At 36.3% G+C, this 26,824-nt stretch overlaps 1 protein-coding gene and 1 long non-coding RNA gene across 9 annotated transcripts in view; both read left to right on the top strand.

Annotated features, from left to right (window-relative positions):
• Positions 1 to 4,459, top strand: part of LOC109719901 (centromere/kinetochore protein zw10 homolog) — a 31,900-nt gene extending 27,441 nt beyond the window's left edge. For 3 of the 4 annotated variants that reach the window (XM_020246738.1, XM_020246736.1, XM_020246739.1), the window contains exon 14: positions 2,592 to 3,110. In XM_020246738.1, the coding sequence (XP_020102327.1) occupies positions 2,592 to 2,681 (90 nt within the window). In that variant the 3' untranslated portion in view covers positions 2,682 to 3,110. Of the gene's footprint in view, positions 1 to 2,591; positions 3,111 to 4,024 lie in introns of those variants that run through there. The other variant, XM_020246737.1, reaches the window with a different exon arrangement.
• LOC109719903 lies at positions 8,065 to 26,315 on the top strand. 5 transcript variants are annotated; one of them, XR_002218827.1, is made up of 7 exons: positions 10,334 to 11,752; positions 12,301 to 12,370; positions 13,042 to 13,091; positions 14,738 to 14,798; positions 15,262 to 15,339; positions 16,367 to 16,443; positions 26,122 to 26,315. It is a non-coding gene; the product is annotated as an uncharacterized LOC109719903 (long non-coding RNA). The 5 variants fall into 5 exon arrangements; XR_002218826.1 differs by lacking the exon at positions 26,122 to 26,315 and adding an exon at positions 15,032 to 15,142 and having other exon boundaries at positions 16,367 to 16,582; XR_002218828.1 differs by lacking the exons at positions 10,334 to 11,752; positions 26,122 to 26,315 and adding an exon at positions 8,065 to 8,190 and having other exon boundaries at positions 16,367 to 16,582.

Genomic DNA, 26,824 nt, shown 5'->3' with positions numbered 1-26,824 from the left:
AGCACCAAGCACTTGGTGCTTGTAAATTTTTTACCGTTAGATCCATGCCTTTGGTTATTTTTATCCGTTAGATTATACTATTCAACCAACCACCCACTCAACCCTAGGGGGCCCACATCATCCTAACCGCACATCCCTTAATCCAAGGGCCAAAAACTTACAAGCACCAATGATTTGGTACTTTTAAAAGTACAGGAGCTCAATTCTATATATATATATATAATTTTATTTATAAATATATATTCATATAGTATTTTATTTATAAATTTGTAATTATTTATTAATATTTTTAAATATATAACTCTTATATATTATTAATATATGTTTATTATAATTTTAAATATATTTAATCTATATATAAAAATTATAATACTAATATATATAGTATATTAATTATTATATAGACGAATTTTTGATCCACCCGAATTTTTTAATTGGAAACATTATAATACCCGTATAAATCACGTATCCTGAATAATTGCTGAATCCGTTTATTAGCTGTATTTTTCAACGAATTTAGAAATTAAAAAGACGAATTTTACCGAATTATATCGTAGAATTTTTGCCGAATCCGAATTAACTAATTATGTCTCTAGCCACCACTTGTTTAGCTGCGATCGATTTCATCCGTTCATCTGCTCCTCCGACGTGCTTTAATTAATTGATATGTTGAAGTGGCAAATAAGAAAGTATTTGCTATATGAAGGGTATATATAAGAAAGTTAGTTACCGGTACAAAGGTATATTTGAATGGGCAAAATGGTAATTTTTCAGAGATAACGACAGCTCACTAACGGAACTTAACTCCAGGGGTATATTAGAAAGATTTGGAAATAAGAAGGTATTTTCAATATTAGCCTTCTAAAAGGGTAAATAAAAAACCGGAACTTTTCAGGGTATATATAGGCAAATTGCCCCTAAAAATATGATATTCCCTTCATTATATTTGAATTTTGAATTTGAATTTTAAATGTTATATTTATATTTTTAATCCAAATTTTAAATTTAAATCTCAAATTTTAAATTCAAAATTTTTAATTTTAAATTTCAAACTTTAAATTTAAGATCAAAATTAAAGTTGAAAGTAATAAATATCAAATTTTAAATTTCAAAAATTTTAAAATATATAAATTTAGATTAAAATTATACCTTTAATTTTGAGATTACAAATTATAAATTTTAAATTTAAAAATTTAAAATTAAAATTTAAATTTAAAAATAAGATAGTGGGGAACAATTAATAAAATAATTTATTATAATAAATTTATAAATTTGATAAAAATAATTTTTAAATAAATTTTAAATTTTTTACTATTAATAAATTTATAAAATTTTTTAAAATTCTACTTAAAACTTAAATTTAATAAAGAATTTATTGTATATTTTAAATATATAATTTATTATTATATTTAAATATAAATAATCTGTATTAATATAGTACAATTAATAATTTTATAATAAAAATAATATATTATAATATATGACATATTATATTTATATAATTTAATTTTAATTCAATTTATAATTTTAATAAAGTTTGTAATTAAACATTTGAATAGCACTATTCCACTAAAATGGTGGAATAATAAATCCAAAGCTACTCTGGGATAGCCGGGAATAGCAAGGTTTGACCGGAATAATATATCCCGGCCAAGAATCATCCCGTTTGGTGGAATAGATACCCTGAACTAAATGGGGCCTTAAGTTTGCCGGTTGAAACCCTTAACTTTTGAAATTGTTTACCCTAGGTGCAGAGCCATTCATGCACCATTCATTTATCAAACGTTCATCTCCCATCTCATGTTTGAATACTGTCACTTGTAGAGTTACAGCCTTTTCTATATTTCAATTAAAATTATGAAATGAATGGAGGGATGATGGATCCATGGTGCACGGACTAGGGATGAACCAGTTGCAGGCAATAATTTTTCTTTCAATATAAGGACTAAAGTGCAATAAAATGAAAGTTCGGGATCCCAAGTGTTGAGTTTAATGGTTTATGGACAAATGAATCTTTCCTAAGGGGTACACGAACTACTATTTTCCCTTTTACCAAATTTGGCATCCATTAATCCTCTTCTGTGCACAATGTTTTGCTTTCAAGTGGTTTTCCTTTGCGTCTAGCTTCATTTGATTCTGCAAAAGCAATGTATAGAGCTCTGTTGTCTCGAAGTTCCTTTCTTGAATTGTCTCAAGCTTGGAAGCTGATATGGTCCATATGGATGGTGCATCTTTATATTTCTTAAAAATATGTTGTTTTTTCTGAAACATACCAACATTTGTTCTTAAGCTGAGTTTCAGTGCCGGACTAACAAGCTTTTGGGTGAAGAGGCTTGTTTGGACAAGGATCACACTTAAACCACTATTAAGTTGGTTGTTTGATGTCAAATCTGTTCATTCTATATTTTGAAGTATAATATGGGAGTCAGGAACTCTTTTAAAAGACGCAGGCATAAACACTTCAGCATACCTATTATTTGTATTTTAAGTTTCGCCTATAAGATACAACAGTGTTATGGGTATTATCACTCTAATATTTATTAAGCTTTTTTCATGCTAATATGCAACGTTGGATCTTCTTATTTATGCAGGTGGTGAATTTTATCAAAGCAGTTTTCACAGATTCTCCTCTGAGAAAGGAGTGTTTATGGAGGATTGGAAGTTCAAGCGCAAGCACGTAGAGATCATGGATCAAATTATGACTATACGTCAAGTAATTCGAGTATAGTTTTTATACTTATTTACATCAACTAATAATTTTGGGTGCTTGTAAAACCCTTTTTTTTTTTTTTTTTTTTTTTTTTTGATGTTTGATAGATTGCGCACTGGATGAGTAGGATATGCTAATTATGTTATGTACTTCTTGTCATTAGGCAACCTCTTTGAGTGTTGGTAACAGTATGGAGGAAAAGAAAAAGAGGGGGTGTTGTGGCTTTTAATGTAACTTATCTATTAGTTGCCTCAATTGCCTTTATTTTATTTTATTTTTTAATTTTTTTTGGTTTTTCTAGACATGAATTGTATGCCATGTAGTTGGGGGAATGGATGTAGTGCCTGTAGTTTAAACATTTTGTCGGTTTGGTTGACAATAAGAAACAAAAACTTAGTTATGTGCTGCGAACTTAGTTTGAACTTAGATGCCTTATGGCATCCAAGTAGGATGCATGGACAAAAATTAACTTCCCAGGACATTCAATGATATAAAGAACTTTTATTATTAAAAAAAGGAAAAACTTCAAAAACCCCCCTTGTGGTTTCATACTTTTTCATTTTAGTACCCTGTGGTTTAAAGTGTATCAAGTTAGTACTATGTGGTTTCGCACTTTCTCACTTTAGTACCCTGTGGTTTCAAGTGTATCAAGTTAGTGCCCTGTGGTTTTATTTTTGTATCAAGTTAGTACTATGTGGTTTTATTTTTGTATTAAGTTAGTATCCTGTGGTTTTTAAACCATAGGGTACTAAAGTGAGAAAGTGCGAAACCACAGGGTACTAACTTAATACACTTTAAACCACAGGGTACTAAAGTGAAAAAGTGCAAAACCACATGGTACTAACTTGATACACTTTAAACCACAGGATACTAAAGTGGGAAAAAGTGAAACCACAAGGGGGGTATTTGAAGTTTTCACTTAAAAAAAAAAAAAACTGCAATACTAGACCAGGCCTAAATCTTAAGTTCTGCCTTTTTTTCTTTCCATCGTCTAGAGAAATTATTGTGTGAACTGTGTGCATCATGCATTGTGTGAACTGTGTGCATCATGCATTGTGCTGCAGATTCCAATTTATTTCATTGGATGTGTTATATGATATTCGAAATAACTACATATCAATTCAATGATTTAAAGAGTCAAATAATGTCCATTTCTAATTTTTTTGAGATTAATTGATGTCTAGACAACAGATTCGTAAAATTTACAATACATTTGTTCTGTATTGTTCATTGTATTCGATTTTGATTTCAAGACATTGATCATTAAATATTGAATGCTGTGTATATGAGTTGGGACTGACGCACTTTGTTCAGGCAATCGATGTGGTGCAGGGCAAACCCAAAGTGCTGGTAATTGCTGTACATGGAGCAATTCCGTCGCTCATCAGTAGTGAAATGTATGTGCTTTTCTCCATGTAAAATACTTGTGCGTAGCAGATCATCTATGTGCAAGAATTTCTTGCAGACGGGGTTGCGCCCAGTGTGCTCAAAGAGAGTGGATGCAGTGATGGTGCTCGTCTCTGTGAATTGTAGGATGTAGTAGTTGTTGTTTAATGGGTGGTGCTATTTGCTTTAACACATTGCGGCTTCGGTTTGGACGTTCTAATAAGTTATCTAATGGTACTGTTTTCGGCATGAAGATGTTATTTTGTGATGGGAAGTAAGGAATTTGATTTTTCTTTTAGAAAAGGTCTTGACAACTATGATTCAACATGATAGTGTATTTTATGTATGAGATGATTTATCTTATTTCAAAAAAATGATAGGAAGGTGGAATATGGTATTCCATTTCAGATATTTGATGATTATACTATTCATCTACCCAAGTTTCACAACTTTTTTGAGTAAATGGAAGACATATATGGTATAGAATATTAATGCATCCAAACCAAGCCCTTGTTGTGTATAAAATATAGAAGTATCTTTTTGGTTTTGATGTTTTAAGTTTTTAGAAAAAGGTAGTTGTTTAATATGGTGGTTGGTGCAATGCTCAAATTGGCTACGGTTCCAACTGTAGTATTTAGAGTGAATAATTTTAAGACTTAATTACATTATACTACACTTTACAGGGGTTTTTTTTTTTTTTTTTTTTTTTTTTTTTTTTTTTTTTTTTTTTTTTTTTTCCTTTGTGCAATCAATATAACTTTTTCTCTTCTTCAAAGGACTCGACTATTCTTTTTTTTTTTTTTTTTTTTTTTTTTTTTCACTTTGTCAAAGCCACTCAACTATTTTTATTTTTTTTTGTATCCTTGACATTTAAGTATAAATGTATAATTTTTATATAAAGCTGTGAAAAAATACCTGATTCACTAGTGATTGAATTATATATTAAACTTATTTTGATTAAAATTATAAAATACATAAAATAATAATAAAAAATTAAAAATAACTATAGAAACTTTTAATGAGTATATTATAGAGATTATTTTACATTTTTTCTCTACTATTTAACCAATGTCTCTTAATAATATTGTTAGATTTGTCTAAAATAATAGATTTATTAACTGTACAATAGAAAGTGCCAAAAAATAGTTTAGTAATATCAAAGAGAAAAAAAAATACAAGATAAAGTTAAAAATAAATCTAAAATGTAGTGTAGAGATAAATAAATCACAATAATAACATTGATGTTTTTTAAAAATAAAATATTTCAATGTACAAGAGTAAAAATAATTTTAAATAAGTGTAATTAAGGTCAATTTAAAGGTATACAACCTTGCTCCCTAATAGCTTTTTAAAGAATTATATATAATATAATTATATATATATATATATATATATATATTATATTATATATATATATTTTTATATTTTCCTGCAGAGGGGGCAATCTTACCATCCCTAAAAACTGATAGATTTTGTAAGTGCACATCTTCAACGAACCAAACAAAGTATTTTAGTTACACCACTTTCTACTTAATTCAACCTTAGATGCGTGTAAATTAATTTCTCCATTTTCAAGTGCATTCATCTTTTACCATATTACATTAATAATTATGTTTAAATAACGGGTCCTTAGTCTGTGTTTAACAACATAATTAGATTTAGGGACACATGTTGTGACATTTTTGAGTAAGTGTTCTATTTAGCTTAAAACTTAAAAACACATTCTATAATCTAAATATAAAGCCCAATCCAACCAAAAATAAAAGATTACTCTACTCAACCCACCACACCCAGTCCATTTGACCCGATTACAAATAGAAAAAAAAAGAAAAAGAAAAATCAATTACCATCTTTTCTTCTCTCTTCACTCAATCTACTGAAATTCTAGACGAAGAACCTTTACTCGTCCTCCTCCGCCACCGCAGCCAACGAGATAAAGTTTCGGCGGTTGCTAAATGCTTAAATAAGTGTTGGTAAATTAGCAGCACTCTTTTAGGTTATAGCGACACTCTTTAACTGTCACTATATACCTAGCGACCCCACATATAGCAACACTTTTTAAAAGTGTCGATAATTTTAGCTAGCAGCACTTTTTTGACATGTACCTACATTTAAAAGTGTCGCTATAGACCATTTTTGTTGTAGTGCTTGTTTAGCCGTGAACTAGTTGTAATGATAGTTAGTCATTAATGCCAGATGCTTTTTTAGTTGTTTCCTTATTTCTTTCAAGCTACTATAGTATTCTCTTTTTTTGATTCCTTCAGGTTGAATTTGTTAACGGCTCCTAGCCGTAAATGACTGTTCCCACCCTCTTTTTTTATGATGAATCAAATGATTCAACCGGTCATCGATCTGTCGTCGTGCTATTTTTGGTGCCTCTCTAGTTATGAAGAAATCCCATCGAAGGCGGAAAAGATGAAAGAAAGGCTTTGGAACAAAGGATGCCAATACGCGTGGATTACAAGTTCACTAATAATGAATAAGAAAAGGTAGAATGGGGGGCTTGATCGATGTCTTCTTCACGAGGGGTTTTCACCCTTTATATAATACAAGTATAAGGCTTGCATGATAAAGTATTTGAATATCTAATCTGTCGACCAAAAAAGAGAAAGAATAAATGATAAATATGGTATATAATAATGGGCTTTTTTTGCAAATAGCCCCCTGATAAATTTTATTTTTAAAATTGGCCCCGTCAAAATTTTTTTTGCAAAAATGGCCCTGATCCCGCCACGCAAGCGCCACGTCAGCGTCACGCGGGCGGAGCTGGGCCATGTGTTTAAGTTGAACACGGTGAACCATTCACCGTGTTCAATACAAAGTTTTTGTATTGGACACGGTGAATGATTGACCGTGTCCAATACAAATACCTCCAACTTAGCCAAAAATGACTAAGTTGTGGGTATTTATATTGGACACGGTGAATCATTCACCGTGTTCAATTATTTGTATTGGACACGGTGAATCATTCACCGTGTCCAATACAAATACCTCGCAGTTAACCATTTTGTATTGGACACGGTGAACCATTCACCGTGTTTAATACAAAAACCTTGTATTGAACACGGTGAATGGTTCACCGTGTTCAACTTAAACACATAGCCCAGCCCCGCCCGCGTGGCGCTGACGTGGCGTTGACGTGGTGGGACCAGGGCCATTTTTGCAAATAAATTTTTGATAGGGCCAATTTTAAAAAAAAAATTAGTTAGGGGGCTATTTGCAAAAAAAGCCCTATAATAATTAAGGAGAATATGGAATGTGAATGAGAGCATATATATATATATATATATATATGGTGGTAATCACAATCATGAGAGCACTTATGGTAATGAGAATATTTGCCTTAATATGAGATTATTCACCTTCCATATTTGCCTTAAGGAGAATATGGAAGGTGAATATATGGTAGTGAGCACAATTATGAGAGCACTTCTGGTAACGAGAATATTTTGTAAAACGATCAACAATTTGTTGTTTGGAGGAGATATATTGTAATTGATTAGTTTTCTGATTATGATGATCTATAGTAATATTAATTCTTGAGTTCCTCCGGAGCCCTCCCCGCGTTTGGCGGGGCTTCGGTGGGGCCCTTCGCAACCGCCCCCCGCTCTCTCTCTCTCTCCTGTGGCCTACGTGGCACCTCCCAGCGCCCCCCTCCTCTCTGCCGTTTCTTCTCTAGCGGGCGCGAACGCGCGACGCGCTGCGCACATAGCAGGGCCCCTCGGCTCTCTCTCTCTTTCTCCGCGCCCAGTTGCGGGTCGCCCGCAGATGGCGGCCCCCTCTCCCCCTGTCTCTCTCTCTCTCTCCCCCTCTCCCTATCCCTAGGCCCCCCTCCCCCCGTCTCTCTCTCTCTCTCTCTCTCTCTCTCTCTCTCTCTCTCTTTCCCCCAACCCCCCTTCGCCTTTCTCTCTCTCCCCTCCTATCCCTCCCTCCCTGGCTCACGTTAAAGGAGGAGGAGATANTCTCTCCGATCTAGGCCCCCCACTATCGGGTGTTTGTCGGGCCCTACCCTGACCTCCTCCTACGCCCAACGCGGAGGGTCGCGCTTCCCCACGCAACTCCCGCGAACCCCGGGCCTTTGTCGCCCTGCTACGGTATGCCTCCTTCCACCCTTCCCCATCCCCGTCGTCGCCGAAACTTCCTCGCCCAATTCCATGGCTTGCTCTCGGTCGCCTCTCTCTCTCTCTCTCTCTCTCTCTCTCTCTCTACTGAGTGGAGCAAGGGGAGCTCCAAAAATTGTCCGTTTTGCTGCGCCCCTCATATGTTTGGTGAAATGCCTACTAGAGTCTTTTCTCTGATTCTCTCTCCACTATCAAATTTTTTTGATTTTGCTATGCTTGTTCTTGCAATCTATTACTTTATCCAAAAAAAAAGTCGAGAATTTTTATTTGGAAAAGAATTCTGATAATAGGCGGTGGTGATAAGTTGAAACATCACAATGTATTCGGAAGTTCGATTCTTGATTATAGGTTTCATAATTGATGATGAAGTTTCATAAGGTCTCTATCTTCTCTTTTAAGTATTTTTCGAATTCATATTAGAAGGTTTGGACGGCGTAGGTTTCATACATTGATGATGAAGTTTCATAAGGTCCCTATCTTCTCTTTTTAAGTATTTTCCGAATTCATATTAGAAGGTTTGGACGGCAAGGCAGTATGGATGGCCACATGGCAACCACTGCAGCCTTCAATCCTTTGCAAAAGTTTGGTTTGCACTTGAAGAGAAGAGTAGAAACTATTTTAGTATGTAAATTAATGTTGAATCTGAGCCTTCTCTTCCATGTTGCCTTCTAAATTTTTTTCGAATGTTATTTTATATTCTCTAGATTTATTCTATTTTACATAATTAAGTTTTTTGAGTAGTGATGGTTTCTATTTTTTTTGGGAACTGACGAATTTCTACTTCGCTTATTTCTAAAATTTGGCATTTTTGTTCTTTCGATCTCTTACGAGATGGTGATGCTACAAAAAGAAAAAAAAAACAGTTTGGATGGCATAATCCCTTGGCAACCATCTCTTAAGTCTTTGTGTTTAATCTTTTTGGAAAAACCGAGATTTGGATTGCTTAGAATTTACAGATATTTTTGATACATTTTAAGGTTTGTTTTATTCGGATTGTAATTTCTGAAAAAATAATTCATGTGCTTTACACTCTAGATTTTTTACATGCTCTTCCTGCCACTCCTTGCTCTTGGTTATTCATATTATTCAGTGTATTGTTATTTTCCTAATATTGCTTTATTTTCTTGGTTTCTTTGCGATCCTATCCATTTTCTAGCTTTTTTTTTGAGGCGATGATGATATGTAAGGATAAGTGTGGATGATAGCTATTGCTCATGTGCTAATTTGTGGGAACTTTTGACATTTTAGTTCTTTCAATCTCTTTTGAGGCAGTGATGCTACAAAGAGAACAAAAAAAGAGATTTGGATGGCCTAATCTGTTGGCAACCATCTCTTAAGTCTTGGTGTATAATCTTTTTGGAAAACGGAGATTTGAACGGGCTAATCCCTGGGCAACCATCTCTTTTGTTTTTTATCTCTTGCCCAAGCTACCAATCCTGGTTGAATTTTATTTTATATTACCTGAGCCTCTATTTTCCTATTTTTTGTTTATTGTCTATTTTGATATTACTTGAGCCTCTATTCTTTTAAGTTCTCTTTATTATGATAGGAATTTGTTTCAGCTGGAAGGGTTTTTAATTGCATGATCTTTAGGAGTTTTAGTTGTTTTGAAGTCTTTTGAGGCAGTGATGCTATAAAGAAAAAAAAAAAAAGAGATTGGCACATTGGTTATTGGCATAGTCTGGGGCTATTTTGTTGTGCGAAAAATATTGGAGAGTTTGGATGGTCCCATCCCCAAGCCATCAAAACTTTTTGGGCCCTCTTTGCATACATGAGAGCTTTGGAATTTTTTTGTTTATAATGTGATGCAATTACTGCAATTTGTGTTGCTGTTTTTCAAAATGTTAATCACAATATTATGAAAATAGTGGCATAAAAAAAGATGGCTAATTCGTGACATCAAATAATTTGCTAGGCAATGATGATATAGGATTTGAAAAAGGGCAAGCTTGACGGTCTTAGGGCCGGCAACACATGCACCAACTGTTGGCTAAAAAAATATGCATCAAATGTGTGATAAAAAGAATAAAGATGTTCTTTCTCTCTAAGTTCATCCAGATTTTTTTTTTTTTTTTTTTTTTTTTTTTTTTTTTTTTTTTTTTTTTTTTTTACCATTTGAATCCACTGATTATTCCCATTTTTTTTTGTTACAACTTTCGTAATGTTTCGCCTTATATTTCTTTTTGCATTATTTCTGTTGATTTCATTATTCGTTGTTTATTCTTCACGTTTTTCGTTCTCTTGCTTCAGTTTTAAATTTTTCTGTGGTCTTGCTTCTGGCTCTTCTTTGAGGCGATGATGATAAATAAGGAGAACTGTGAATGATGGCAATTGCTCATGTGCTTAGATGCTTAGATGCTACAAAGAGGAAAAAAAAGAGATTTGGATCACCCGATACCTCGGCAACTATCTCTTAAGTTTTGATGTATAACCTTTTAAGAGAAAAAGATATTTGGATGGCCTAATCCCTCGGCAACCATCTCTAATGTTTTTATCTCTTGCCTAAGCTACTAATCTTGGTTGAATTGTTACATTCCCTAAGCCTCTATTTTCCTATTTTAATGTCTCCGATTTTTCCCTATTTTCCTATTTTAAAGTCCTTGGGATTTCGCTGGTTTTGTGTTTTTTTAAAGTCCTCAGGATTCCTATAGCTGCATTTTTTGTCGTTAGTTTGTCAAAGCTATGTTTTTTGGCTTACTTTTACATACATTTGTTTCTTTTTTGGGTGAGGGCGAGGGGGGCGGGGAAGTCCTTCGAATACTTAGTTGTTTTACATTATTTTTTTGAGGTTTTGTGCAGGTTAGACTCTATCCTTTCGCCTTTACTTCAACATGGTTTTCACAAAAGAAAGAAAAAAAAAAAAAGAATCCGTAGGTCCCTTTTTCGTTTCTGCATGTTTCGTATGCCTTCTGGCTGGCTGTTGGTTTTGCCTTTTTGGGGTACTTTGCCTTGACCTGTTTTTGTGCATGCTATGATGACTACCTCTTGAATGCCATCAGAATTTAAGCCATCTATTTTCCGAGGCTTTGCCTTTCCCTTTTTTCTTCCACGCTATGCTGATTATACCCTTGAATGTTAAATGGTTGCGATAATTGAGAGGGGCCTAGGCTTTCTTGATTAGTTATGAGAGGACTTTGGATGGCTTGCTTCGCAGGCAACCGGCAGTTCTCATTTGTGCTAAGAATAATTGTGGTGCTGTAACACCCCACACTCTTAACTTCTTGTTTTAACTCCTATTCTTTTAAAACTCGGACCTTTTCGTAAATATTAGTTTTTGAGGAACTCGGCGGCATTTTATGCCAATTAATCACTAATTCCTAATTATCTCCACCATCCGTTTAACCTAGCCGCAACCTTCCTTAATTCCTCCCTTATTGCACCCGTACGGCTCCACCCTCCCTCACGCGTGCACGACGCCGTTGATCATCGTCATCGTCGCCGTCATCCGCGGCCGCCACCACAATCCTCATCCGTCGACATTTTTTTGATTCGTCGTCGACGACATTTCATCATCATTGTTTCTATCTTTAAGAAGGTTCATTCCTTTCACTTTCATCTCTACACCTATTCTTGAAAGCATCTAAATTTATCGATAATTAGGTGATTGTTGTTAGGTATTCTTCTTTGATGATTATTTCTAGGATCATTCAAATCTGATTTCGTTAACCTTATCCCTTGTGTTCTGCATATGATTTGGTTTTGTTGACTTTGCATATTCTACATACTTTTAGAATGCCCGTTATATGTTCGATGAAACGCCCATGAGAGGGCGAATTTCGTTTTGTTTCTAATTTTGATCTCATCTAATTGTAAATTGCCTATTAATATTTCAACATCTGAAAACCCTCTTTTCGAGTATTAGATCCTTCCTTTATTATTTTAAAACCTCATTCATCTTATCTTGCTTCTTTGAATATTTTAATCCTTAAAACTCATCATCCTCTTGATTGCTAATTGAGTTTCGTCGAATTTTAATATTCTAAATCCCTTTGTGCTCCATCCCGACCTATTTGCATACCTTTATATCCCCTTTTGTATGTTCATTTTGGTTAGCTTATAGAGAATCGCGTGTCTCTATTTTAGGTTCCGACGATTGAATTTTCGGCGCATTCTCGACTGGATATTTTTATCTATCTTTGAGGTATTCGTTAAGGTAAGCGACCGGACACCTGTTAGTTTTGTAAAATAATTTAGGAACTAATTTGATTGTGTAAAAATCTTTATTTTGTGGAATTAAAAATTAAGGGTTAAGCGTATATCAAATATTTTTGCAAACTGAGTTTCAAATGTGATTGAAAGGCTTTCTTTAACGAATACCTCAAAGAAAGTTGATTATCTGTTCTGTAAGTTAGTGACTAGATAATTTTGAATTAAAATGTCTCTTGGTATTCTGCTATGCTAATGTTGGCCATGTCGACATGTACTTTGTTATAGAAGCAAGCTTCGTCTTTGTTTGCGCCTTCGGGTGCCTGCGCCTATCCGCGCCTCTGTTTTGTTTGCGCCTTCGGGTGCCTGCGCCTATCCGCGCCTCTATTTTGTTTGCGCCTTCCGGTGCCTCTGTTTTGTTTACGCCTTCGGGTGTCTTTGGATCTCGCCAACGGATCATAAGATATAGTTAAGTGCCGGAGACAATATTTATTTTGTTTATATGTCGAAAGGGAAATGCTTTGAAAAATTATAGTTTCAATCCGATCCGAATTTGAAGTTTTGATAAATTCTTATTTTCTTAAATTTTGCAAATTAAAACCAGTCGCTTGAACTAATTTGTGTATCCATTTATTGTATGCTTAATCCGACTAATGTGGTGTATGGTTGCTTACCCAGGTACTGAGACCGATTCGCAGGGCGGGGCTGGGAGCGAGTGAACGTTAGATGTAGCTAGATTTGATTCTAGCCTCTTCGTCTTATTTCTATTGCATTTAGATATGAACTTTGAACTTCGTAGATAATCATTGTTTATCTGTTTCTACTTTGTTATTTCATCGTACCCATATTTGTTACTTAAAGCACTAGTTAGACTAAATTTTGTTTGAATTGCATAATAAACTATAGTTCTGCTTATATGTGATTTTCTTTGATCCTAGTTGAATTTAAATTGATGACCTCATCTTTCGACAGTTTGAATTTCTATTTTTATAATCATCTTTTGTATGTAATTTGTCTGATTCTGTAGCCTTGCATATTTACTAAATTAGTAGATATGCGGCGTCTGTTATGCCTCGGGTTTGGGGCGTGACAGGCGCGCACGTGGGTTCAAACTCAGTTAGCACTACTAATCAAGAAGTCTCTGCCACCAATCTCATAATATTTGATCCATTCTTATTTGTGCTAAGAATAATTGTGGCACGCACGCGGGTTCAAACTCAGTTAGCACTACTAATCAAGAAGTCTTAGCCGCCAATCTCATAATATTTGATGGCCGTGGGAGTCTGAGCAGAGTATATTTATTTATTTCCATATCCATTCACGTATGTTGTTTAGTATGATTTTCACAAGCTGATTTTCTAAGGAGTTTTTCATCTTTCTTGGAAGCATAGTTTAATACTTCAGTCATTGATTTTATTCTTCAATTTTTTATTCCCATTGTTTATTGGACCCATTCATATATGCTACTTCATACAATTTTTAACATGCTGATTTTTTTATTGATCTTTCCATCTTTCTTGGAAGCATTGATTTTATATTTCGGTCATCCATTTTCATTTCTGTATTTCTTCTCCTTCTTTTTGTTTACGGGAGATAAAGTGGGCTTCTCTTGGTAATTCGACTGTCGGTGTTTAGCTTGCGAAACTCTCAATTTGTGTCTTCTTGGTATAAAGTGGGGTTCTCTTGGTAAAAAGATTAGTTTGCAAAACTCTCAATTTGTGTCTTCTTTGTAGATATAATAATATTATTTCAATGTTTTATTTCTTTATTTCCATTTTTTTCTTCTATATATATTGCTGCATTTTATTCTTTCCTTTGCCTATTTTCCTAAGAAAGATAATGCAAATAGACGCCGCACCCTTAGTCATCAGAGCGTACATTGACAACAGACATGTGAAAAAAGGGATGTTTGGACTGATGACCAACCAGCAATAGAATGATAACAAAATAAGATATTTTTTTTTCCCAGAGAATTAAACTACTAATTCCTATTGGCTTTAATTACCTAGCATTCTATGGAGAAAAGATCCTACTCGCTTTGGAGTATATTATGCTTAGAAATTGCTTAATGCCTATCAGGAACTAACACTCACTAGATGTTACATTTTATGGAATTAATCCCTCTTTTGGGTTCAACTTTTTTATACCTAACTTCTTTAATTGGTAACATACACTTATGAATTGTAGTAAAAAATCTAAAGCTCAATTTAATATCCCCAGCATACTTTTCCAATGCTTTACTTATTCTGACTTATGCATTTACAAGTCTGGGACTCTCGCATTATGCATTTTATTTCTCTTTATCTACTTCCTTTTTTCTTTTCTTTTCTTTTTTAGTCTGGTAATGAAGCCTTTGTAAATGTCTTATATGCAGGTAATAAAGTTAGGAATTAGTTGGTGGAGTTGGTCTCATATGTTGATAAACTGAACATTGAGTAAGCTTATATTTTCCCTTTTTATCTGAAATGTTCTATAGCTTAATTAGATATCTAGCCTTATATGTATATCTGAGCCTCTTTAGAAGTCGTCCAGGAAGAGCTTTATGTATTTTCTCTCTATTACGGTTTTTCTTTGTGTTTTTCTGTACTATTTACTTCTTTGTTTCTATAGATTATTTATTTAGTTCTTTTTCTCCCGTACTGTTTTCCCTCATTGCTTATGTCGTTAGATCCATCATGGAAATAACTAATTTTATATCCGGCAATTGGCGACCATTTTATTGTACACAACCATTTTATTGTGTTGGAAAGGGGTATGAGTTTTCTTCCCTGGCAATCAGGTGATCACTTTTTTCGTTCCAATTCACAATCTGTATTTAGCACTATTTTTTATTATTTGGTGGTTGCAACAGCTTTAGGTTTTGCATGCACACTTATGCAAATTTCCTTCCTGTTTCAGGCCCAAAGTCTAGGTTGGGTGGTATATTTAATCTTCCTATATCCTTAATTAATGGACAATTCCATTTCCAGTTATCAAGTTAAGTTTTTTTAATGTTTCGTATGATTTCTTGGGCTGTTTGGTAAAAAAAATTAATTCTCATTGGATTTGTTTTCTATCTTAAGATTTTTGTGTGGGATTTTTATTATTTTCATTGGTATCAATTACCTCAGCTTTCGAAAATTCCATAGTAAATGCTTTTGGCTGTCAACATTACAATTTAATTCTGACTCGAGATCTTATAACAGGAAAGAAAAGTGCCGATCTTTCGCTCTTACTATATGCTTCATGTATTTGGAATCTAGGTTGGCTGACTGAGTTCTAAATTATCTTGCCTTATATTCTTCATAGAATTCCAAATTTCATAGCTTAATTTTGAGTTCCCATGCTATGATGATCTTCTCCTTGAATATCAGCTAATTGCGGTCATTGAGAGAGGCTCAACCAGTTGCCCTTATTTTGTGCTGAAATGCTTCCAGTTCTTATACAATTAGCACTACTAACTAATGAGGCTTCGGTTCCAAATTGATGATGTTTGATTTCATGGAGAATCTGAGCAAAGGATATTTGTTTCCCTTCTATTCTTCGTTGAACTGCGAATTGCCTACTTGAATTCTCAATTCTCTAGCTGAATTCTAAATTCTCTAGCTAAATTCTAAATTCAGAAATTAGAATGCATGGCTCAGAATCACAGTAAAGTACTTGGTGCATATAAAAGTTTGAAATTGGGAATTATGGCCTGAATTGCATTAGGATATTTAGTGCAAATGAGGGTTCAAATTCAGCAATTTGAATTGCGGCGGCGGTGTTCCAGATTTTAGAATTGTGCATTCTTAAAGGTTAAAATTGCATCTGAAAAAAATTGGGATTCAAAATTTAGGACTGTAATTTAGAACTCTGTATTCGCAGTTTTTAATATTGTCTTGCACCAACAAGCTTTTAGAATTCAGAATCCAAAGCTTAAAAGGTTAAAACTTGGCAACTTAAAATTTGCAATGCAGAATTGTATTTAAAAGATTGCAAGCATTGATTTCCTATTTAAATTCCGAACTTTTGTTGTTTGCAGGAATCGAGTCGGCCTTCTGCTGCTGATTTGAGTATTTCGTATTTATCACAACTCACGATTCTTGGTGGCTCCAAAAGGTCCGGATTTTAATTCCTAGTTTTATTTTGTGGCGCACTTTATCTTCCACATTTTTGTCATACAGAGGGAGAGAGAGATTTTAAAATTTTAATTTCCGAATTTTATATTTTTATATTAAAATTTTAAATTTAACTATTAGCATACAATATTTATTTCAATTTTAAACTTCAAAGTTTTAAAATTTTTAATCTCTAAACTCTGTAGATTTAATTAATTAATTAAATTTATTAATAATGTTATATAATATATAATTAATTAATTTATTAATTATACATATAATAAATCGTGTTTTAAATTCCAAATTTTTTTATCCCTCTCTATTTAAATATTTTTTTTTAATTTTTCTCTCTCTTCGATTTTTGAATTTTAAAATTTAAAATTAGATTTAGAAATTATAAAATTAAAAACATTTGTTCAAAATATTTTGAAATTTGCATAAATGTCCCACCGCGAAGCGCGGGCTTTCACTAGTGATGAATAAAGTGACAATCAACTTCAATATGCTTAGTGCTCTCTTGAAAATATCTTTTTGAGCTACTTGGATAGTGCTTTGACTATCAGAAAATAATAGGGTAGAAGAAGATATCCGAATACCCATGTAGATAAGAAGCCATCCAAGCCAAACAAGCAACGATAGTTTGCCTTTTTTTTTTTTTCATGAGATAAGTGAATCTCCAAGGAAAATGCAAAAGCCAGTAGTGGAGTGTCGATCAGTTGGATCACCAATCCAACCAACATCACAAAATGCCTGAAGAATAGGAGCCGTTGAGTTGTGAAGAAGTAGACCATGATGTAATGTGTTTTGAATATATTGAAGCGTTCGTAGGACCACAGCATAATGAGTTATTTAGGGAGTTGACATAAATTGACTGACATTTGAACAACACAGCTGCCATCAGGTCTAGTAATCGTAAGATAATCGAGACTACCAACTAGTTGTCAATAGAGAGTTGGATTGGAAAGCAATGTTCTATCAATAGGCTAAAGTTCGACATTAAGTTCAAGAGAAGTGTCGGCTGTCTGTTGTCAGTCAATCCAGCATGAATAAGTAATTCAGAAGCATACTTGGAAAAGAAATAGACTTTTGGTTTGATAATCTACTTCAATACCAAGAAAACAACAAAATAGTCTAAAATCTTTCATTGCAAATATTTACTGAGCTGGTGTTTGATATCGAAAAAATTCCCTCCATGTCATTGCCTATCATAATTATATCATCGATATATAAAAGAAGAACAACTCTACCATATGATGAGCAACGAATAGACATAGTTGAGTCATGATTGCTTTGAGAAAAGTCTTGCTGGAGGATAGTACAATAAAAGTTCTCAAATCATATTCTTGGAGCTTGTTTAAGACCATACAAGGCTTTGTGAAGCTTACACACATACTGTGGTGGATGAGATAAGCCTCGAGGAGTCATATATACTTCATCAGAAAGATCACCATTTAAGAATGCATTCTTGACGTCTAGTTGGTGAAGTTTCCAACCCCGAAAGATGGCACAGCTAGCAGGACTACACACAGTAGTCATTCCCGCGACAAGAGCAAATATTTCCTCGTAATCGATTCCATATTCTTGGGAAAAGCCTATAGCAACGAGTCATGCTTCATCTCGTTCTATAGAACCATTTGATTTTGTTTGATTTTATAGATCCATTTACACCTATAGTAGATTGTTTTGGTAGCAATTCAGTAAGCTCCCAAGTATTGGTCTTTTGAAGAGCAATAACTTCCTCATCCATGGCTTCTTGCCATTTAGGATCAGAGGAGGCTTTGTGGCAAGATTTGGGTTCATAGGTAGAGAAAATAGAGGATAGGTAACAATAATAGTCATTGAGATAATTTGGTGGTTGTCTATTGCGAGTTGGATAAGATCTTTCTAGTTGCATATTGTCTGGTTTAGTAGATAGGCAAGAAGGGTTGAGATGAAGATCACATTGACCAATGTCTGTTGTTTCTAAGGGAATATCAGATGGAGGACTCTCTTGAAATGGGTCCAAAAGCAGAGAACTAGATGAAAATTTTGATGTTGGAAGAGTGAAGAAAGATATTTGTTCCCAAAATGTGACATAATGAGAGATACCAAATTTTTAGCAATGGGGCCATAAACACCTATAGCCTTTTTGTTGAAGCCTATAACCAAGAAAAACACACATAGCGGTTTTCTTGGTTAGTTTATTGCACTCTTCTTTGGGTAGAAGAACAAAACACGTGGAACCAAAAATACGAAAATGAGTAATCTAAACTAATATTATAAAAACATTGGAAAGAGATTTCATCATTTATGACAAGTGAAGGAATGTGGCTGATAATATAAACAGGAATGAGCATAGCTTCACCCAAAAATTTCTTAGAAACATAAGCCGAAAGAAGTATTTTGCATGCAATTTCAATAATGTGATGGTGCATTCTTTCAGAAACTCCATTTTTTTGAGGTGTCTCAACACATGATAATTGAAGAAGAGTACCTTGAGATAATGAGGTATTGTTTAAAAGCATGTGATATGTATTCCCCACCAGAATAAGATCAAATTTTTTTTATAGTTTTCAAAAACTGGGTTATTATCATTAGTTGAAAAATATATATAAATATCTAGAAAGTCAGCTTGATTATGCATCAAATAAATCCATTATAGCTGGTGTAATCATCTACAAATATAACATAATAATGTGCAGCTCCCATTGAGGGTGTAGGCTTCGGTCCCCAAATATCAGAGTAAACCAAACCAAATGGAGCAAAAGTTACAAATTCACTAAGAGTAAAAGCAAGTGCATGTTGTTTGGCAAGTTTGCAATCAACACAACAAGAATCTTTATCGAAAGATACATGTTCTAATAATCTTTTATTAACCATACACTTAAAAGGAAACATATCCAAGTTTTTGATGTCAAAATTTAGATATTGAAGAAGTAGTAGAGGAGACATCACAATTAGTACCCTGAGGAGAGAGATGAAGACTATCAATGACAAACAACTGGCCAACTTTATGCCATGTACCAACTGAAAGGGAACTGGCCTTGGGGTTACCGAGCACACCTCAAACCCACACAACACACAAGCACAGTGGAAACATGATCTTTCGTAGATGAAAAAGATGAGAACGATCGTAGAAAACGAGCACGAGGATAACAAAGCAATAAAATAAACAAGAAAACACAAGAACACAAAATTTACATGGTTCGGCCAACGATGAGTCAACCTACGTCCACGGGCAAAACCACCTCAATGCGTTCTTCAATTAATCCACGGCACAAAAGTACAAAGGAGTAGATTGGATTACAAAAAACTCTCTCTCAAGAGCTCTCCACGTTTTCTCCTCAATTAGGGTGTACATCTACAATGAAGCTCTTATGAGAAACCTCCAACAAAGAGACTCTAACCTCTAAAGATTAATTACAAGATTTTTTATAACCCTAAAACCCCAATTCTAGTAGGAAACAATCTTCGCTATCAAAAATTCGTGAGTGAAGCCATGGTTGTAAACTTGGCTTTGATACCACCTTAATTTATCACGCCCCAAGGTCACTTTTCGTAAAGCCAATTGAAATATAGGCAATTTTTTTTTGGAAACATAGTCAGCGGAAAGTGCCCCCCCCCCCCTTTTTGAAACCTTGACCCAAGGGATGAAAAACCTATTACAAACATAGAGAATTCTTTGTCCACATGGATACAGTCTCTCTTGTATTTGCACAATGTCGTACATATTACAAGTCACAAACCACATCCACTCATAAATTACAATCACAACTGTACATCACATAATCCATAAACATTCCATATCTATCAGTTGAAGGTGTTTCCCACATGGCCGAAAACTTTATTTCGAAATACTAAAATCTCAAAAGCCAGAAAACCTTTTGAAATTGTTTTCTGCATGGAAACATTTAATTCTTTGAAAACGAGCTACCTCGAGGGGTAGAAAATCATTTAATTCATATAAAGCTACAAGCGTTTGAAATACTTTTGTTCTAAGTACAAAACAAGATAATCATCATAAACTAAGCCACATAATAGTCTAAGTGCTGGTAAGAAAAAAGGTAAGGAAGGCAACCACACTACGCTACCATCGAAACTAATAGGACTGTCTAGCTACCACACCTCACGCATCATTTAGATTCTCACCGCCCAAGTCACATGAAAGAGGGAGAGGTGAGAAACTAGAAAGGGTCTCTTAGTGGGTCCCGCAAGCTGAAGAGGGCGAGTGTACCTAGTGGCAATCAAATATAGCTATGAAAGGTAATACAGTAGCAATGCAGAAGAGAAAGTAAGATACATGTACAACTACCGCTACTGTAAATAAAATCCATCAACCGGACGATTAGTCCAAAAATACCCAATCCAAATACGCGTGTCGGTTTAGAGGTCACATCCAGTGATTACATATTGCCCACAACAACCCACAGAGCAGCAATTGCACAAAAGCCTAACTACAATTCAATATTTGCGACAACAACATACAATTAGGGGAGTTTAAGACCGTTACCGAGATTTATGCACTTCTGAGGCCAACTGAGGGTACTGGCTGACAGATCTCGTCGAGGCAAAGCTCGTGCTCCCTTTCTGGAGAATAGGAAATGATCGAGGAACGTGTGAAGGCAAGCCGAAGTTTAGTGGGTGGTGTGCATCGGAGCGACGAAGGCGAATCTGATTATCTGGGCCTCTTCGACAGCGAACAAGGTGAGCATAGTGATCAAGGAAGTCTGGGATCACCATACTCACTTTCGGAGGGTTCGAGATGGCCCCGGGTTATCGAAATAGCGAAAAATACCAATCAAGCCTTAACTGGCTCGTTGGGGAGAAGTGAGGTTCGGGCCTGGCCGCCGGTAGGTTAGCGGCATGCGTGCCGGCGGCAGGAGGGTGTGACCGATAGGGGGAGGTCGGTGCTCGTGCACGCTGGCGGCGGGAGCCAGGGCGACGGCGCAGGACCAAGCCGAGCCTGCACAGGTGAGCCTGGTGTCATGGACTTAAGCTTGCTTGTCTAGCCCGTGCGGCGCTTGCCTTTCATCGCGAAGTGAGCAAGCCTACCTCTCTAGTTGCTAAGTTAGGAGGGCCTTTTTATAAAATGACCTTCCAAAAAATCAAAATTGGCAAAATGACCCTGCCAAAATTTTATTTGCAAAACTAACCCTCCTTTCGCCACGTGGGCGCCACGTCAGGGTTTTCTCACAAAGACGGTGAATCGTTCACCGTCTTTGTAATATTTGTTGTGAAGACGGTGAATGGTTCACCGCCTTCAGAAGGCGGTGAACCATTCACCGCCTTCACAGCAAAACCCCACACTGCACCCTTACAAGTCCGCCTTTCCTGTGCCCTCGAGAAGACGGGGCACTAAGGCGGTGAACCATTCACCGCCTTTAGTGTAAAACCCCAACTCAGCAAAATTTGGCTAAGCGGGGCTGAAACACAGATAAGACGGTGAATGGTTGAATGGTTCACCGTCTTCATGAAGACGGTGAATAGTTCACCGTCTTATTAGTGATTCACCAGGTTCTGCACTCTGGGGTTTGCACTAAAGGCGGTGAATGGTTCACCGTCTTTAGTGCAAACAGTCCCCAGTCCAGGACTTAGCCAAATTTTTTTGGCTTTCGGGAATTTTGCACTAAAGGCGGTGAACCATTCACAGCCTTTAGTACAAACAACACCAGCACCTTTTTTCAGTTAGATTTTAAAAACAATTTGAACAAATTTGAGGCAAGAATTTTCACGAGAACAAACATTTCAACAAGAAACACAATAAGACAAGTAGAACAACAAGACACAATCAGTAGCATAAAAATATCAACAAAAACACAGAAAAATATACAAATATGAACAAAATAAAGTGATAAATAATATTATATAATGTATTTGATCTAAATCAACAAGATACAATCAGTTTCTCGATCTTCCTCTCCCTCGATGTCCTCGGCCATGTCCTTGTGCACGACCACGTCCACGTCTATGGCCACGATCCACATCGAGTTTAGCAATAGGTACGTCATCAAGTGGCTCGATACCGGCCATCTGATCGAGATCCGCAATAATGATGCCCTCGGGATGCTTCGGAATCGCTTGAGTCTCCTCTCGCTCAGGTCGATCACCCTCGACAGTGGCCGGTGTAGATGCTGGGCGGGGCTGTGATGATGACACGTCATGACGTCGAGAATAGACAGATCTAAAGTACTCTCGAGAGACTGGTGGTGGAAGCGAGTCCAATGTCAAGAAAAAAAATGTCGAAGGGGCGGTGGGCATATCTGCAGCATCAGTAGGAGATGAAGATCGTGACACTCGCTGGCTCGATGTTGAGTATGATCCAATAGGAGACGGTGACTGTCTCCTGTGATGACCCGATGTCGAGGCATGACCAAAATCTCGACCTCCTATATCAGCGACAACAGGTATGGCAGGAACGTGCTCTAGTACCGACTCAATATGGGCATAGATGCCCGTCAATGACTCCAGCATCGTATGGATCGCAGCCGGATCATCAACTAGCTCTCTGATACTATACTGAGTCTGTCGCAATGCGTCTACTTGCATTATAGATAAAAATTCACTTTTTCCAATCTATATTAAATATAAAATTTAAAAAATAATTAATATATGAGTGATCGTACCAAAGCTCTCTCGGTTTGGCCGTGAGGCTGGTAAGTCAATGATGGACGCTGTACTGAACGAGAAATCCATCTTCTCGTTATCTGCAAATACCACTGCATATAAATGGAGGTCGTCTGTATCGGGTCATCACCGGCAATCGGCAGCTAGTCAAAAATGGCCTGTATTCTCTGTCCCCATCTCTCGATGTGTGCAGCATAAAAGATTGCCCAATCCTCATTTGGCCGCCCTTGAGAAGTGACACGACGGATGGTCTCCATGTTAATAGGTATATGCTAGAGGAGGCCAAACTGTTGTAGGACTCGATCAGGTACATGAAGCTCAACAATATGAAAAGAAATCGGCGTCGTCCTCGACGGCCAGACCTCACTGCCCTATACACAAAATGCCGGCAGCGCGGCTATAATAGTATCTGTGTACAACCTCCATATAATATGTGAAAAAGCCAATAATAGTCAGCTAAATGTATTAATTTGTTTGTATTATATTGAAAAGGATGGTTGCATTAATACGTACCTGGGACTCTCTCTGCTAACCTAACTCATCTTTATAGAGCTCAATATCCGTTGTCGTAACATTTGCTCCAAAACGTAACTCGCTGGCGTTCGACCATCTAAAATTTGAAAATATACGTGTTAGTTGCAAATGTATATATAGAAATGTAATGTGTATCAAATTTATATGTCATACCGGCAACCCAAAGGTCAATCAGCTATATCGGCAATAGCTCCAATGCCAGTAGGTTGCTCGATGTGAAGATGGTCCCACGCCCAAATCTATAAATAAATTACAATAAATTAAACAAGTGAAATTAAATAGGATAAGCTTTATATAACAATTATAATATATTACTTATTATACCTGTAATAATGTCGCAAAGCAATAGCATTCAGCCTTTCTTTTTAATGAAGCCGACCCTAATGCCCGATAAAGATAGGCCAATGCTGCTGTACCCCAGGCTAACCCGCCATAGGCATCAAAACCCTCCAAAAGTGGTAGCAACTTAAGGTGAACTCTACATTAGGTGATGTTCGAAAACAGGCTGTAGCACATTAAACTTTAGCAAATTGTAAGGTTCTAGTGTTCGAATAGTATCTAGTATTATTCTTGGTGTGTTGGAGGGTCGTAGACTGTATTTCGACCCGTTTACACGCGTCTTGAGAAGCGAGAGTGGATACTTAGCACCAAAACCTCCAAATTGTAGGTTTTGGGGTGCTGGATATCGGTACCTCAGAGGAGTACCGGAACCCCATTGCGCAACCGAGAGGGGTGCCCTCGAGTTTGAGCACTGCGAGGCAGAGTACCGGTACTGAGTTGCCCGAGTACCGGTACTGGAGCCTGGTATGGTACTGTATCGCATGGGTACTGGTACACTGCGCGCTGTTCGCTTGACAGAGGCTCGGGTTTGCCCGTTCAGCTGCCGGGTACCAGTACTCCAGCCCGCGTACTGGTATGCAGTGCAGTTGAAGACTGCATGTTCTTGAGGGGTCTTTTTGGGGTTGTTACATCTCTATATAATCCCCCACACCCCCATGAGGGGTTCTTTTGTGCTGGAACTTGAGGAGAAGAGAGGTAAACATCTTCTCTTCCCCTCTCTTGATTTTCTCTCTTTTTCTTGAGAGATTTCATGGATTGATCTCCTCTTTTTGCTTCTTCTTCATGGGTGTTGCTATTTGGACCTTGGAGAAGCTTTGGAGTGAAGGATTAGAGCTTTGTTGAGAAAAGATCTCCAACCCTAGCACCTTCTAGCTTGGTTTGGAGCTTGAGGAGAGGTTAGTAGCTTTGATTGCTTCCTTAGATTGTGCTTGGAGAGAATTTTTGGGATGAAAACCTAGTTTTGAAAACTAGGGTTTTATTTTGGGTTTTCTCTTGATAGAGCCTTAGGGACTATATTGATGGTTCCAATACCTTCCTTTAGGTTGGAATTAAAGTATTCTAGCTCTCATTGGAGCTTTGGGAGAGTTCTTAGCCATACAAGGTATATTTCTACCTATTTATGGGTTGATTTTTGAGAAATTCGTGGGGTGTTCGTTCGAAGCCCCTAACCCTTTTGAAATTTTTGTTAGGAAGCCAGAAGACTTGTGGACAACTCCGTTCGTGCAAACGAAGGGATTTCGAGGGGTATTAGGTGGGTTTGACCTCACCGAAATGGGTGAACTCTCCCTATGTCATTATCTTTATTGTAAAATAAAAAATCATGCATATTCATACTAGATAGAGCATAAATAAATTTTTGAATGCCTAAGATATATATGTTATATGTCATGTTTTATAACCTCTATATAGTAGAGAGAAAAGTGTATAGTAAACTTGCATATGAAATGGCACTCTTTACATATTGTTAGAAATCATGTTTCATTTAGTGAAATGAAAAGTTTTACATACTTCTGGACATAGAACTTATGCTTGACATAGTGAACATTAATGTCATATAGTGACACTTGACTTAGTAAATGATTAAACCTTTACTTCATAACATAGAGATAGACCGTTGGTTCATTAGTACTTATACCATGTTTTAAACATGATGACCGTGGACTTGAGATGGATGATTACGCTTGCTTGCTATTGTGCTTATTCGCACATACTTGTCAGGGTCGCTCTCCACAAGCCGGCACTTCGGAGATAGCCTACACGACACAAGCTCGCCCGTGCAGGATTGAGCGCCGAAATGGGATACCGTGGGGGAGGCTCATTCCTAGAGTGGGAATGTTGACTACTATGGGGTCATTAGGCACGGCGCAAGCCGGACTACACTTGTGTAGGTTCTAGTTGATTCGAATAATGACAATTAAAAGTATAATGTGGACATCACTACTAGGTAGTGCATATTAGATGGACATGCCATTCATGTTAGAATAGCTTTAATAAATGTGAAACTTCATGCTAAATAGAGGCAGGGTAGTTTAGTAATTTTATTACTTGCTTAATATTCAGGTTGTTTATTTCCGTTACATGTTTATATACTACTTATGCCTCCATGACCTAGTGGTGTATTTCGCTGATGTCGGCAGCTTACCCATTAGGAACTATTGACTAATAGTTCTCATTTTCATTTTGTTGATGTTTTTGTTTACAGAGCCATCCACTCCAGAAGAGGTTAGGGATTGCGGCAAAGGGGTCGCCTCTAGCTAGATAGCTCAGTGATTATACTAGGTGGTCATCTCTCCTTTTGTTTTAGTTGGAGAGAGAGACGTTTTGTACCCGATATATATAGAGACCACTACTTTTGTATTTAGCTTTATTCATGTGGATCTTGAGATGTATGTACTACTTGATGGTTTATATTAGTTGTTCAGTTTTATTTTCCTACTTGTCTTTAGAGATTAGTTGTATTTATACTCTGATATCGTGCTAGATGTTATTATCTTTTCGTTTTATTTATCGTATTGCTCTAGACGCCTTATATGTTGTAGACATATAACGGGTTTGGACACGCACCGGGCAGGCTTCCGCTGGATCCCGGGAGTGACACAGGCTACATTCAATCTGATATAACATATAGGCACGTGCTGTGGCTGCAACTAATCCTGCAGAGGCATCCAAATGTATATGGTGGAAGTGCTGGTAAACAATCTAATCTAATCTGACTGGCTTTGATGTCCTCCGGCACAACCCCTAAAAGCGCATGACAAATATCCTCCCACGGATATACTGCAGTCCCAGTGACAGGCTCTCCATCGACAAGAAGACCAGAAATAACCGCCACATCTTAAAGTGTAATCGTCATCTCACCGTGGCGGAAGTGAAAAGTCTGGGTCTCTCATCTCTATCTCTCGACC

The sequence above is a fragment of the Ananas comosus genome, linkage group 14 (genome assembly GCF_001540865.1).
Source record: "Ananas comosus cultivar F153 linkage group 14, ASM154086v1, whole genome shotgun sequence".
NCBI lineage: Eukaryota > Viridiplantae > Streptophyta > Magnoliopsida > Poales > Bromeliaceae > Ananas > Ananas comosus.
Note: the sequence above shows the minus strand (reverse complement) of the source record. Positions and strands in the feature narration are given on the sequence as shown.